Source organism: Podarcis melisellensis (genome assembly GCF_964234715.1).
Source record: "Podarcis melisellensis genome assembly, chromosome: 5".
Classification (NCBI taxonomy): Eukaryota; Metazoa; Chordata; class Lepidosauria; order Squamata; family Lacertidae; genus Podarcis; species Podarcis melisellensis.
In genome coordinates this window covers 74323529-74337334 of record NC_138537.1, presented here as the reverse complement: position 1 = coordinate 74337334, position 13806 = coordinate 74323529, and the positions used below count along the sequence as shown (strand labels likewise).

Below are 13806 nucleotides of genomic sequence, written 5' to 3'. Positions count from 1 at the left end.
GCAATAAAATAATAATGTAAATAATAATAATATAGGAGATCACCAGCTACTATAGAAAGATTGTCTACTTAATTTCTGGTATAATCTTGGTGGCATGGAAAGGTTTTCAGCCAGCCCCTGATTCCAAGTTTGAATGCTTCCAGATAAACCTACACATTTGGGGATAATCATGTGACCAGTGTTCGAAATTTGCCAGGCACCAGGTACGTTTTGCACCTGGCTACCAGCCACTTGTGACCAAGTGCCCAGGCACCTGGATAGTGCCTGACACCACCGCCATCTGGAGGTGCATGTCTGGGAGTCCTTGAATCTTGACTGATTTCACACACTAGCAACACATCCTGTAGAATTCTACCTGCTATATTTTATCTACACAAGCAGAATGAATTTCAGGAACCAAAAAGTCATATAGAAAAATGCAATTATCAAACTGTCTAGCCTAAAAACTGCAACTAGGCATTCTGTTTTGGCGACTGTAACTCTGGTTTAAGAAGCCATTTGGTACCTAGTTTCTATATCTGAGTTTCTAACACGGCATGTGACACACTCACACAGCATAGGGGTGAATACGGTCCAGTTTCCCAGGCAACAACAGAGAGCATCAGATGTCTCAAGCACACCACAAGAGCAAGGGGGAATGACCGCTCCCTTTGCGTGGACGCGTGCAGCCCCTAGATCTGGAGTGGCTCCAACAGCATAGGCTAGGCTTTGCCTTCCCTCAGGTGGGATACCTGGAGGTCTCCGCCTACCTCAGTCAGTTGTCCAATCCCACCTGGGGGAAGAGTTGCCAAGGAGACCAGGCCAGGTAGGGGAGGGATTACCTGCCCACACAAAGGAGGGAGGATCTTACCTGGGAATTCTCACTTGGCTCCAAAGCCTTCATTGGGGGGGGGGGACGATAATTAGGCTGCATTTACTTTAATATTTTATTTAAGGCCAACTTGTTTCTAACATCTAATTTATTGATACTTTTAGTGTTTATGTAAACTGCTTAGGGGCTTTGATGTTAAAGTGGTATATAAATCTGGTTCAATAATGTTACTTATTCTCAGACCTGACCTATTAGCTTCCTCTAACTTTTTTTATGCTACTGGTGGTCAGTGGTCAGTGGTTGGCTTTCCTGATTAGAAATTGAATGAATTAGGTTGGGCACCATCTAGAGCCACTTCACAACAAAACTTCATCTGAGTGAGTCTCAGGGTTGCATGAAAAATGTGTTGCATGAATTGGCACATATGCACACACATGAAGAAAGAAATGTGTTTATGTGTGGCTTCATTCACACAGCAGGGCCCCCCCATTTCTCTGATGCTTCTGTAACTCTTAATTTCTACATGAGTTGAGCTTTCACATGACGTAAGAGCCACTTCAGGAAAATGAACAGAATATAGTCTATGTTCAATGCTCATTTCTATGTTACTTGTTCCCAGAAGAAGAAAAAAACCCATTTGCTGTCCCCTTAACCCAAAAAACTATTGGAGCAAAGTAATGAAATTTGGGTGCCATACCAGTTCTTTCCTGCAGTTTTCATGACGGAACAGAAACATGCATGTGCAGAAAGGGTGTGGAGTAGCGACATTGTACAATGGCAGTTGTTGTGTCATACCTCACCCACTGGTGTGAATTAAATTTAGTGTGACATGCTGGTATATCGCTCAAAAAGCCAAAGTTCCATAACACACCAGGTACTTCAGTGTGAAAGGAACATTAGGAAATGGGACAGAAGCACTAGCTTCATCAGGAATGCTAATGCAATATTCCCCATGTCTGAATGTTGCCCTGTGTCTGCCCATGCAATCTGTCTGCAATAAAAATGAGGATGAATTGAGTGAGCAGGAATAGTTTGTGTTCGTTCTCTCTCTCTCTCTCTCTCTCTCTCTCTCTCTCTCTCTCTCTCTCTCTCTCTCACACACACACACACACACACACACACACAAACACCCCAATGTAGTGGCTGACAAGGATTTTCATGAGCCTGATCATTCAGTGTATTCATTTCTGGGGCCTGCGTAACAATATACAGCATTTTTAGTAGATATTCAGGAATCATTTTAATGTGCAAAGCTCCTTTGTATCTAACTTGCCTAGATATTCTAGTGGATTTTATATGTAGGGATGTAGATTAAGCCAGACGTCTGAATCACTTTGTTTAGTAGCAATCATTTGGTTTTGTTTAAGTTTATAAAGCTTAAGCTGCTTAAAATAAAGTGTTGAAATGATTGTAGTGGATGGAAATCTGACTGGCTGAATGCTGAGCAGACATGCTGCTTCACAAGAGCCGCTAATGACTCCTTTCAGAGCTAAATTAAATGCTAATCTGGTTCATAATATACTGTGCCAAACCCAGGCTACTAAAACTATGAATTAGGAGCTCTCTTGGATATGAGAACTCTGTAACTTACCCAACCGGCTTAAACCCTGTTTATGTAGTTGCCTTAAATAGTCTTCTATATGGAATGTGCTCTGCCCTGGCTTCCAAAACAGTTCGCTGCAGAGGTGTTGTGTAGCATTACCTGGGATAGGATTTGGCAGCGAGTCTGGAGGATTGCATGTTTCCACCTGTCATCCTCATGTGCAAATGCTCATTGCAACTGGTCTCCCAGGTCCAATCCAACACTGTTAACCACTGCACCACCTCTAAATCTCACCACTTCCAGGCCTGCTAGCCAAGATCAGGTTCCCAACTTACTTGCAAGCAAGAGCATAAATGTGAGTTAAACTTCCCCTCAGACTCTTCCAGTTAAAAAAAAAGAGAGGTTGCATCCTGTAAAGGTCAAACACAGAGTATCTTGGCCAATTTAAGTACACCCAAAGGTTTTACGTGATGAAAAATAATGAAGTAATTTAGTTTAACCCACTTTCTGTACAACACTGAATTGTTGTTCCTTGATTCAAAGTAAGTGTGATCCACTCCCATCTGTGCATTGGAAATGTGCCTGTGTTAGCATTGGCTCTTTGTTAAAAACCTTTCAAGATACCCGTTTAAACTTTTAAAATCTCAACTCTGATTTCATTTCTCCAAGTGCATCGCTCTCGGTTGCAGCTAACTGTCGTCTTCAACATGTTTGGGAATGGTAGACAAACATGTTGGCAGTGTAGTAGCTGTTCCATGCTTACGCAACCACTGACTAACGTGAAGACAGTTTTAGAGCATGTGGTGATATTGCACTTGCATCCGTGAAGAAGATGTGTATTTAAAAATGAGTTTATAACATGCACGTTTGTTCAAAGTTTAAACTTGTTCATAGCCACTGAAAATTACCCATGTAATTCCCTCATGTACTCTTAAGCTCAGGAACAAAGGAATGCCGCCACAAAGGAATATCTAGGTGCCATTTTTTCCTCCATGGAGTTTTTATTATTGTTATTTCTTTTCATTTCATTAGTATACTGCCTTATATTTTAAAGAAAAAAAATCTCAGAGCAGTTTACAACACATTAAAACATCAAATAAAACAATCTAGAATAAAGCAAATTCAAGCACCAAGGAAAATATTTCAGATCCTTCTCCAGATGACATTTTGCTTTCCCCATATTTATTTTCCTACCTAGTTTATAGAAGTACCATAGCAGAAGTACTCTAGGTAGCCGGTGTGGTGTAGTGGTTAGATGTCAGACTAGGACCTGGGAGATCAGTCGTGAAGCTCACTGGGTGGGTGACTTTGGGACAGTCACAGCCTCTTAACCTACCTCACAAGGTTATTGTAGGGATTAACCTGAGAAGGAGGTGAACCATCTACTCATTGGAGAAGAAACTAGGATATAAATGCTTAAGAAAGCTGGAGGGGCCAGCCAGATGGAGATGTCAGTTGTCCACCTGGCATCTGGAGATCTCCCATTGCAGCTGCTAATTTCTAACACCTAGCTAATTTCTAACACCAATTTCAACTGCTTTCATCCCTGACCATTGGCCATGTTGACTTGGAACTGATGGTGGCTGGAGTCCATGTGAAAGGCCTTAGGCTAGCCAGCCTGCTGATGTAAAAGGTTTCTGCTCACATAGATCCTCTCTAACAGCATATTTTAGTGCACCGTAAAATGGTGCCCAACTTCTTGGGGGTTGTCAAATGTGATATACTAAACATGCTGCTAGAAAACCTTTGTGTGGACCCCAGCTGGCATGGAAGTAACCACTGAGAAGGTCACATTTATGCCAGTTGGGCAGATAGGAAGTATTGCTCTGCCAGCCTATTTATTTCAAACAGTTTAACATTTTGGAAGTCAGGACCTGTGCATGCTTCCATCTCTTGTCTGTCAGCTGAAATCCCACAGAGGCCTGAAGGACTTAGCATTCTAACTTAATTCCACTGGATTTCTTATTTCACATCTGGGTTTGGGAATTCTCAGGAATAGGAAGCGTGTCATGGTAGAATTTCACTCGTTTGGAAATGGTCTTCCATCTGCAATTTATTATCCCATGGCAGCTGAAATCCATACAAAGCAAAGTGTACTAAGCCTTGGCTGACATTTCTCCTTTTTTCCACATGGCACCCTGCTCTGGAAATAGTGGCTTTAAAGAATTCTATTGATATAGGCAGTAGAAATAAACACGGACTATGGGATTTTTAGGAGTATGTGTTTAAAAGCTTTTGCTCTAATGGGCCAGCAAAGGATGCACCTGAAATTTCTTTAATTGTAACTACATTCATATGTTCTTGCAACTATGTTACTGGAAACTAGATTTTTTTTTTAGGTCAGCATTCCCAAATTCAAACAGCTGAGGCACACATAAGAATGTAAGAAGAGTCCTGTTGGATCAGGCCAAAGGACTGAATCCTGCTCTCACTATGGAAGGGCATCTGTAAACTGGACCTGAATGCAACAGCATTTTCCCCACTATGAGAACTACAAATATTTAAAGTAAACAAAGCTCTTTAGGATTGTAAAGGAGCCTGCAAGTTTGAGTCTTCCCTGCTGTTTTTTTTAAAAGTAGGAGGATTGGGTCTCTGCAAATACAGAAAATAAATATTGTAATGGGGATGGGGGGACAACTGGAATTGGTTTGTCATAATTTCCATCAAAGCTACATTTGGTTAGTCTTCAAACATCTGATTATCTTGGTATTCCTTGGTAACATGTTAGTAGTTCAAAACTACCCGATATTGCTCCCGTCAGCAGTAAAGTACAGAGGGTAACGTATTTTAAACATAATTTTTTGTTGTCCTTTTAACAGATTATGGAAGAAACAAACACTCAGATTGCTTGGCCATCCAAGCTGAAGATTGGTGCAAAATCAAAGAAAGGTAAAATATTTTGTAAGATTATGGTAGTTTGGATGCACATTCTATGACAGTCACAACGAAACCAATCTTCATAAATATGTAAATGTGTGCTGAATTTCTTGTCTCTAAAAAGTATACTCTGCCTGTTACCTGTTTGGTTGCATTTCCAGATTTGCCAGCACCTATTCTAGTGCCTGTAAATGCTGCAAATTCAGCTTCATGTGTATGGCCTAATTCTCCAAGGTATTTTAGTACTTATAAGCATCAGTTTGTAAAAATTGGTTGCTAACTTCTCTACCTAGTGATGATATTGACAAAGGTGTTGAATACCTGAGAGCTGAATACACAGAAAAGCTGAACCTTTTTAGTAGTACCTCAAGGTACTAATATGCTATAGCAACTACTGAGATGTTGAGACTTTCATAATAATATCAAACATTAGAATTATCTACTGTGTTCTAGTGATCTAAGATGCCAAACCTCTTAATGCTAGAAAGTAAGGGTGTGTGGGTGAGTGAAGCAGAAGACTCCTGCTAGTGCTTCATGATTAAATACCACATTATGAGCAAGCTTTTGGTCCTGATCAGACAGTACTTTCCAAGAACAGGAATCAGATTTTTAAATCCATCTATTATTCTGTGGCCTGAGTGGTAGTGTCTTTTCAGCTGCAAGCTTGCAGACGTGTTTTTATAGTTGAATGCAGACAGATGTGCACACCAACCTGTTCAGTAACCTCGGGGATTACACTGCACTGACAGGACGTATGGGGCAGTATTCAACTAAATAGTTGCATTAGTGCAGGGATTAGCATGAATGCAGTGGTATTCCCGCCCCTGCTCTGCAAACTACTCTGCAGGATTGGGGGTCCCTCAGGGTATATTTAGGGGCATGTGAGCAGGAGGAGGAGAGAATGTTCTGTTGCTGTTCAGACTTGAATAAAAATGGTTACTCTACCCCATTTTATTTTAATTTTTTTTGCAAAAAAAAGGACTTAATGCCATGTTTGAAATCAGTGTAGTTCCATGTCTTCATGTGCTGTAAAGTAATCAGTGTGTTTTTGGGAAAACTGGGCAAGAACAAAGTATTATTACTATTATTATTTATTTTATTTTAAATCAAATTTGAGTAAACTATAACATTGCCTATGTGCAAGCTGCTTATTTGCTTTATACATTCAAAAGGTTTGTTAGGTTGAAAACAAAATGGCTCAATCTGATTTTTCAGTAGCATCCGGGAAATCACAGACAACATTCATATTTTGACTTTTTTATTTTGAAAACTTATGTCCAGCATTGCATCACTAGCAAATAACAGAACAGCTAACAGCATAGAAACAGTTGGAGCAGCACCAGAATGGCATTATAAAATGCTATCACAAAATCAGCTGTCACAGCAGATCATGCCAGAAAATTCAGTTCATCAGCAGTAAAACAAAAATAAAAAATTAAAAATTTCTGTCCAACTTCTGCAAGGCATCTCTTTAAAGCAGGGTTTCTCAAACTTGGGTCTCCAGCTGTTGTTGGACTACAACTCTCATCATCCCTGGCTAACAGGAACAGTGGTCAGGGATGGTGGGAACTATAGTCCAAATGCAGCTGGAGACCCAAGTTTGGGAAACCCTTCTTTAAAGGAATCAGAATCTTCACTTGGGGTTGAAAGCTGGTGGTGATGGGGCCATGTGGGCATCCCTAGGGAAAGCATTTGCCTTAGACAACTGGTCTATCCAGTTTGGTATTATGGGCTGCACTAACAGGCAGTGGCTTTGCAGCATTTCTGGCAGTTGTTCCCAGCCCTGCCTGAAAGCACTCAAGGATTAAACTTTCGCATGCAAAGCTCTGCCACTGAACATCACTGCCGCAGTCGATAACACTCTGTTCCTCATGTCCTCCTGTGAAACCTAAGAAGCTGGAGACAATTAGAGCAGTTGTTGAAAGCACATTATGAGAGAGCACATTATGGTAGAAGGTCCATTTGGGGCTTAAAGGTGACCAGCGCCTTGATTGAACCTGGAAATGAACCTGACTGAACCAGGAAACCAGTGGAGGTTATAGACAATGGGAGTGATGCACTCTATTTGGATTCACCGTTTTGGAACAATTGACAGTACTGGGCTCTTTTTCAAGAGCATCCCCACCCAGAGAGTGTTGCAGTAGTCCAGTTGGAGGTTACTGAAGTATGAATTGGCCATCCTGTTGTTCTTCTGTCAGTCTTTTTGGTTTATTGTGTTTAGCGAACAGCCATCACACACACAAAAATAACAACAACAATAATACTAATAATAATGGTTTACATTTCTGCTCCCAGACCTTTAGTGGATAAATCATTTTCCATTCCCCCTTTAACTTTTATTATGCGAATCTGTAAAGCCTTGGCAAGAAATTGGGATGTTCTAAAAGATACGTACCTCTCCACATCAGACAACAAAAAACAGGTCTTTGCAAGAGCCGACCTTCCCTTCTGCGATCTTAACCATGGATGGATGTAATTGTTTGGAAGATTGTTATAAAAAAGGACTTCAATGAGTACATGAGTTAGGTCTTCTACTGTTATTCTTCCGTATGAAGCCTCTTGTATTCCATGTCCATTTGGTGGGAAGTAGTTATTGTCATCCAGTTTGATGAGAAAGTGAAAGATTAGTTGGTAATTGCATTAATAAATTATTGCAGCGCTTCTCTTTTATAACAACAACCAGATGTGCATGCGTCACAGAAGAGTGTCCTGTACTGGGGTCAGTTTAAGGACACTGACATATAAGATGCATAAGTGAATAGTGGTGACATCTGTGGGAATTATATAGTTTGGAATTTTACATATAGGGCAGCTAGTGCTGGACTTGCATGTTGACTCAGTCATTGAAATTCAGGCTGGGGATATTTTAGGCCTGTAATGTTCATCAGCTAGTCTATAAAGCATCTTAACAGTTAATGTCTGCATAAAGACCTCCCCACCTGTTAAGAGAGAACCCACAAGTTTAAAGCCAATTTATTGTTTTGTGTCTTTTTTGTAGTGACGTCTTGTAGTAAATGCCTTTTTCTTAAGGTTAGACAGTTGGGTGAGAATCTCTAAAAGCAATTTTAAAACAAGTTGTTTTTGCAATCAGTCATCTATTTTAAAGAACTGTATGCTAGGTGTGTTTTTTAACATGAGCCTTTCTGTTGGATCATTCTTTATTTCTAAATGTCAAAAGACTTCGTCTACCTAGGGGACTAACGTATACAGAATCCGGTTGTGTAAAATGATTCTTTCCAAAGAATTTGGCAGCTTGAGCACAGTTAAGTGAAGGGTTTTCTCTCTCTCTCTTTTTTTTATTTGTAAGGAAATAGCTCGATGGGCTTAACCAGTGAATTTGCTTTCAGTATGGTTCATGGCACTGAACTCACACTGTAAATACGTGAAAGAATGGTGATGCTGCAACATGGTCTTCACAGCATAATGTAGTGTTTGGAAATATATGTGTGAGCGTGAGCAGAACACACAGGTTGCGTCGTGTTATGAAAACCACTTTGCATTTGAAAACGTTTGTGCCACCAGCCTTGGATAGAAATCAGGGGGTGTGATAGTCAAAGCTGGATGGACCGGAGGAGGGATGATTGTGAAACCATACTTGCCTCGAATCCAGTTTTCATTCTTAGATCCAGTCAGATTACTATTTCCCTAACAGCCTAACTTGCTTCAGAACAGAAAAATCTTCCCCAATGCACATCCTCACATTGACTTTCTTATCCTCTCTTGGCCAAGACTCTCAACACTTTAAAAATCCATTTTGTGGCTGTGTGTTAGGGAAGGCAGAAGTTTGCTGTCCCGAGAGGGGCATGTTACTTACCAGTTTCTCCCTTTCCACCCCATCCCCTCTAAATACAACCACAATGAAAATATTCCAGTGATACTTACCGTATTTTTTGCCCTATAGGACGCACTTTTTCCCCCTCCAAAAATGAAGGGGAAATGTGTGTGCGTCCTATGGGGCGAATGCAGGCTTTCGCTGAAGCCTGGAGAGCGAGAGGGGTCGGTGCGCACCGACCCCTCTCACTCTCCAGGCTTCAGGAGAGCCCCACTGCCAGCCCCACAAGCTCGGGGGACAGCGGGGAGGTGCAGCGCACCTTTCCCGCTGTCCCCTGACTTGGTTAGAAGGCTGGCAGGGGGGAGAAGCCTGCTCCTCCCCGTCGCCAGCCCCACAAACTCGGGGGACAGCGGGAGGCGCAGCGCGCCTTTCCCGCTGTCCCCCGACTTGGTTAGAAGGCTTCAGCATGGCTCTGGGTCCCGTTCTGGGGGGGAAAATAATTTTTCCCCCTTTATTCTCCCTCCCCCCCCAAAAAATATCTAGGTGCGTCCTATGGGCTGGTGCGTCCTATAGGGCGAAAAATACGGTATCTCATGTGTAATTCTTAACAAAGTTGTCTTCACAGTTTAAGGAATGGTGAGAAGATGGGTTGCATAAGTGAAGTCTGAACATTAAGCATGCCAATGGGGAAATGATTTAAAGGGTTTTGCACTTCATGGCAAATAGAAATAGAAATAGAAATAGAAATAATAAAAATAAAATGCCACAATTGTTACCACTCATAGCAGCCACCCTCAGAGTGACTTCCAGATAATGAAAGAATTCTGGACTACTCTTAGATTTCAGGTGGTGGTCTGATAATTTTGGGTCTAATCGTGGCAGTAAACTGGTCCACATTGTCTAATATGGAGACTATCTGAAGAATGAGCTGGTGTGTTTTGTTTATTAGTTCAAATATTCCTATACTGTCATTTCGGAGTGGGGGTGGACCCAGGGTGGCTTATAATGTTAAAACAGAAAAATAAGGAAATCCAACAAATGCAATAAATTGCAGAAGCAGCAGGACATGACAAGTCTGTATAGTTGAGCAGAGCAGTAAAGCAGCAACTTAAATAAGCTAGGAAACATGAAGGAAAAACCAGCCAGACCCACGAAAAAGTATTTGATGACCAAAGGGGGTGGGGAGGCAATCAAATTGAGGGTGTTCCAGATATGGGCGTCTCTGCCCAGTTATTACCTGCCTTGCTTCAGGTGACTAAGGAACTCAAGAGGTCTCTAATGAAAAATGTAGAGTTTGGGCAACTTCATGTGGCAGAGGGCACATCTTCATGTACCCAGATCCCTAGGCAATTCCTTAAAAAATGCCTTCAAGATTAGTAGACTAAACATGTGGTGTGGTGTGTGGTAGTGTGTGTGTGTGGTAGTGTAGAGATTGTGGGAGAGTAACCTTCCAAGGAGTTAGTTTTTCTGCTCCCCGCATTAAATGGGAACTAACGCTTCTAGTGAGATAATATCACATGAGCTCAACAAGCAGGTTTTGAGTTTCCCTACATCCGAGATGATCTCATTATTTTGTGTTTATGAATGTTTATCCTCCTTTGTGTTTAGGCTGTATATTTTCCAAGCCCCTTAAAAAGGAAGGGCATTGCTTATTACTTTGACCAGAAATGAAATATAACAAGGCAATGGCAGCTGTGAAAACAGTCTAAACTGCGCGTCTGTAGTCTTATCTCCCGTGCTTTTACTGCATGCTTACCATGTGTCTCTTAGTTTCCATAGCTACTTGCTAAGCAGCTCGGTCCTCTTACTTGGTATGCCCTGGTGTCAGGCAGAACCCTCTGATGGAAGGAGAATTTGAGATGAGTTGCTTTGTTGAGGCCTGTGTGCTTTTGTCAGCAAGAGTTTTATTTAAAGCGTTTTCTTAAGTTTTTGGTTCCCAAGATATAAAGTATTTTATTATTTTTTTAATAGCCGTTCACCAAGGCGGGTGTGCATGTGTGAATCTTGGCATTTAGATGTTGTTTCCTCACTGGTCCCCATGGCGACTGAACTACTCATAGCTATTCCGTCAGCTTTGCTTCAGGATTATGTATCAAGCAGCATTCCATCATGGCTCTTGTTTGGACCTCCACTCGCCCAAAGGAGGGGGTGGGGAATCAATGAAAAGGTTATGTGGTTCCATTGTGTGCATTCCTTGTTGGCTGGGAGGGGCCTCTAAAGTCATGATGTATGCAGATGTTTAAAAGAGCAGCATAGTGTTTGGTATTGTAAAGTTGTTTTACAGGCATTAAAGGCTGGAATCTGCTTATTTGGTGTCAACTTGGTTTCCATGTTTTAACGTACAGTTTAGCATATGGTTTGTTACGGCAGGAATGAGCCTCGGCCAACCTTGGGCTCCAGCACTCCCTGCTTCTCCTCTTGGATGGCCACATGGGGGAGACATGAAGCTTTTCTTTCCTTCTTTTTAAATTTTTAATTGGCCAGGTTCAAGCATCATGGGAAGACAAACCATGGCTTGGTTTGGGAATCCACAGGCTCCAGGATACTGTTTTTGCTTGCTCTTCCTTCATAATTTTCTACACTCAGATTTAAAAAAACAACAACAAAGCCCTGCCCTTTCTGAAGATGAGAGGTTGGACTACTGTACATTGGAGGTTTTTTTACCATTAAGTTGTCATTTCCCATTACCACATGCACTTTTGCACTGTGCATAACAAAAGTATATCATTCCACTGAAAATGGAATTCCCTTCGCTATTTTTAGTTTAGTGGTTACTATAAGTTAGTGGTTAATTTTTCTATCAGTACTAATTGCCAGAGGTTTTTTTAATATCATGTTGTCAATATCAGACCCTCTAAGATTTTTATTTATTACTAGCCAGGCTGCTATTGAAAAGCTGCCCAATAAAGGTGCTTAAAATGCAGATTAATATTAACCCCTAGGTAAAGACTAAGTGGCGCTGTGGTCTAAACCACAGAGCCTAGGGCTTGTCGATCAGAAGGTTGGTGGTTCGACACCCCACGACGGGGTGAGCTCCCATTGCTCGGTCCCTACTCCTGCCAACCTAGCAGTTCGTAAGCACATCAAAATGCAAGTAGTTAAATAGGTACCGCTCTGGTGGGAAGGTAAATGGTGTTTCCGTGTGCTGCTCTGGTTTGCCAGAAGCGGCTTAGTCATGCTGGCCACATGACCTGGAAGCTGTACGCCGGCTCCCTCGGCCAGTAAAGCAAGATGAGCGCCGCAACCCCAGAGTTGTCCGTGACTGGACCTAATGGCCAGGAGTCCCTTTACCTTTAAAGACTAAGTAAGTTGTATTTGTGATGCATCCCTTCATTCTGTTTTTATTTCATTTTTAGGGAGTGTTGTATTTTTGCTTAAATTTCCGTTGTATTAAGCAGCATGAAATTTATAAACAAACGAAACTGTCCTGCCCAAGTATTTTTTTGTTGGGCTTGTTCTTCCTCAGGCTTTACACTGTGTACATGTCTGTCAGTCAGAACCGTAGCATCAGTTGTACAGTGTATGTGACACACCTCATCATACATGAATATAACCTTTCTAACTGAGATGGCATTAATCCTAAACACCCAAAGTGGGACTGCCTCAGCCTCAAAACTGCCATGCCCCACGTCTTAGCACTTCTTGCTTCCCAAACTTGCTCTTAACTTTGGGTTTTAACAGCCTTTTAACATCAGCAAAAAGGAATAGCACCCCTCCAGAATCTTGTTTTAAGCAATGCAAACTTGTTTTTCAAACACCTTTTCTCTCACTGTTTGCCTAAGACTAGCCATAGGATGAGCTACTCTGGTAAAGTCAGCCAAAAAGTGGAACTAAATCCATAGTCCCAGGCAGGATGATCGCAAGCAGATGTTTCTTTGTAAGGGAATGACTCATATATCTTTTTTCTATAAATGGGCTTTGCTAGATCTGATATAACCTGCATTTTTGTGTGTCTGCATGTTGGCTGGAGAAGTGTGGTTTGGCCAAGGAGCTTGGAGCATTACAGTCTGTACCCAAGCTCAAGCAGTGGGAGTGAAAGGAAGGCCTGGTCCCCGTGGAGCTGCACTTATGCCGGAAGGGAAAATAGGATTGGTAGGGCAAGTAAAATACAAAAAAAAAGGCAAGCAAGGAGAGAATGGACACAGGGTGGGAATGGTTTCTTTTGAAAATATAATGAAAAGCAGACAATGCCTTTGAAATAGAAATGGGAGCGACTTTATGGCCTATTAACCCCACTCCTTTGGCAGAATCAGGAATCCTCTTTAAAGGTATCCTTGTTTCAGTGCTCCATTGCTCCAAACAGTTACATTTCTTCATAAGAATACTGCAATCTCAAGACTATTACAGGTTGTGACCATTATTCGTTGTCTGTCTCGCAATGGAGCAGGAAAGGAACACATCCCTGTAATTTGTTGATGTTGTTTGATTGGGGGTCAACTGGATTTAATTTGTATTATGTGTGCTCTTATTTAGGTTTTATGTTTTTTTAAAATTGTAAGTTGCTTGGATACATTTTTGTGCAGCAAGGGATTACTAAATTTAACTTAATTAAATAATAATCGCTATATTCTTCAGGCTGTATTACCTTTCAGGATTGAGAAGTTGGCAGTGTTATCCTAGGCATGGAAGTGAGCCACCTGAATTCAACAGGGCTTGTTTACATAAACATGTGCATAGGATTGCAGGATTAGTGTCTCTAAGGCTGCTGCAATGGTAGAAGTTTGCTGTGGCAAGTATACATTGTGAATGGCATAATGAACTGTCAGTCTCACAGGTTGACTTCATAATCACCATCACTTGTGT

The 13806-nt window shown here is 41.5% G+C and overlaps 1 protein-coding gene across 1 annotated transcript in view; it reads left to right on the top strand.

The window, feature by feature from the left end:
* BICC1 (BicC family RNA binding protein 1) overlaps nt 1-13806 on the top strand; it is a gene marked incomplete at its 5' end in the record, with an annotated part of 107654 nt that overhangs the window by 43535 nt on the left and 50313 nt on the right. The window contains one exon of the mRNA XM_081913504.1: nt 5174-5243. Coding sequence (XP_081769630.1) covers nt 5174-5243 — 70 coding nt within the window. The remainder of the gene's footprint in view (nt 1-5173; nt 5244-13806) is intronic.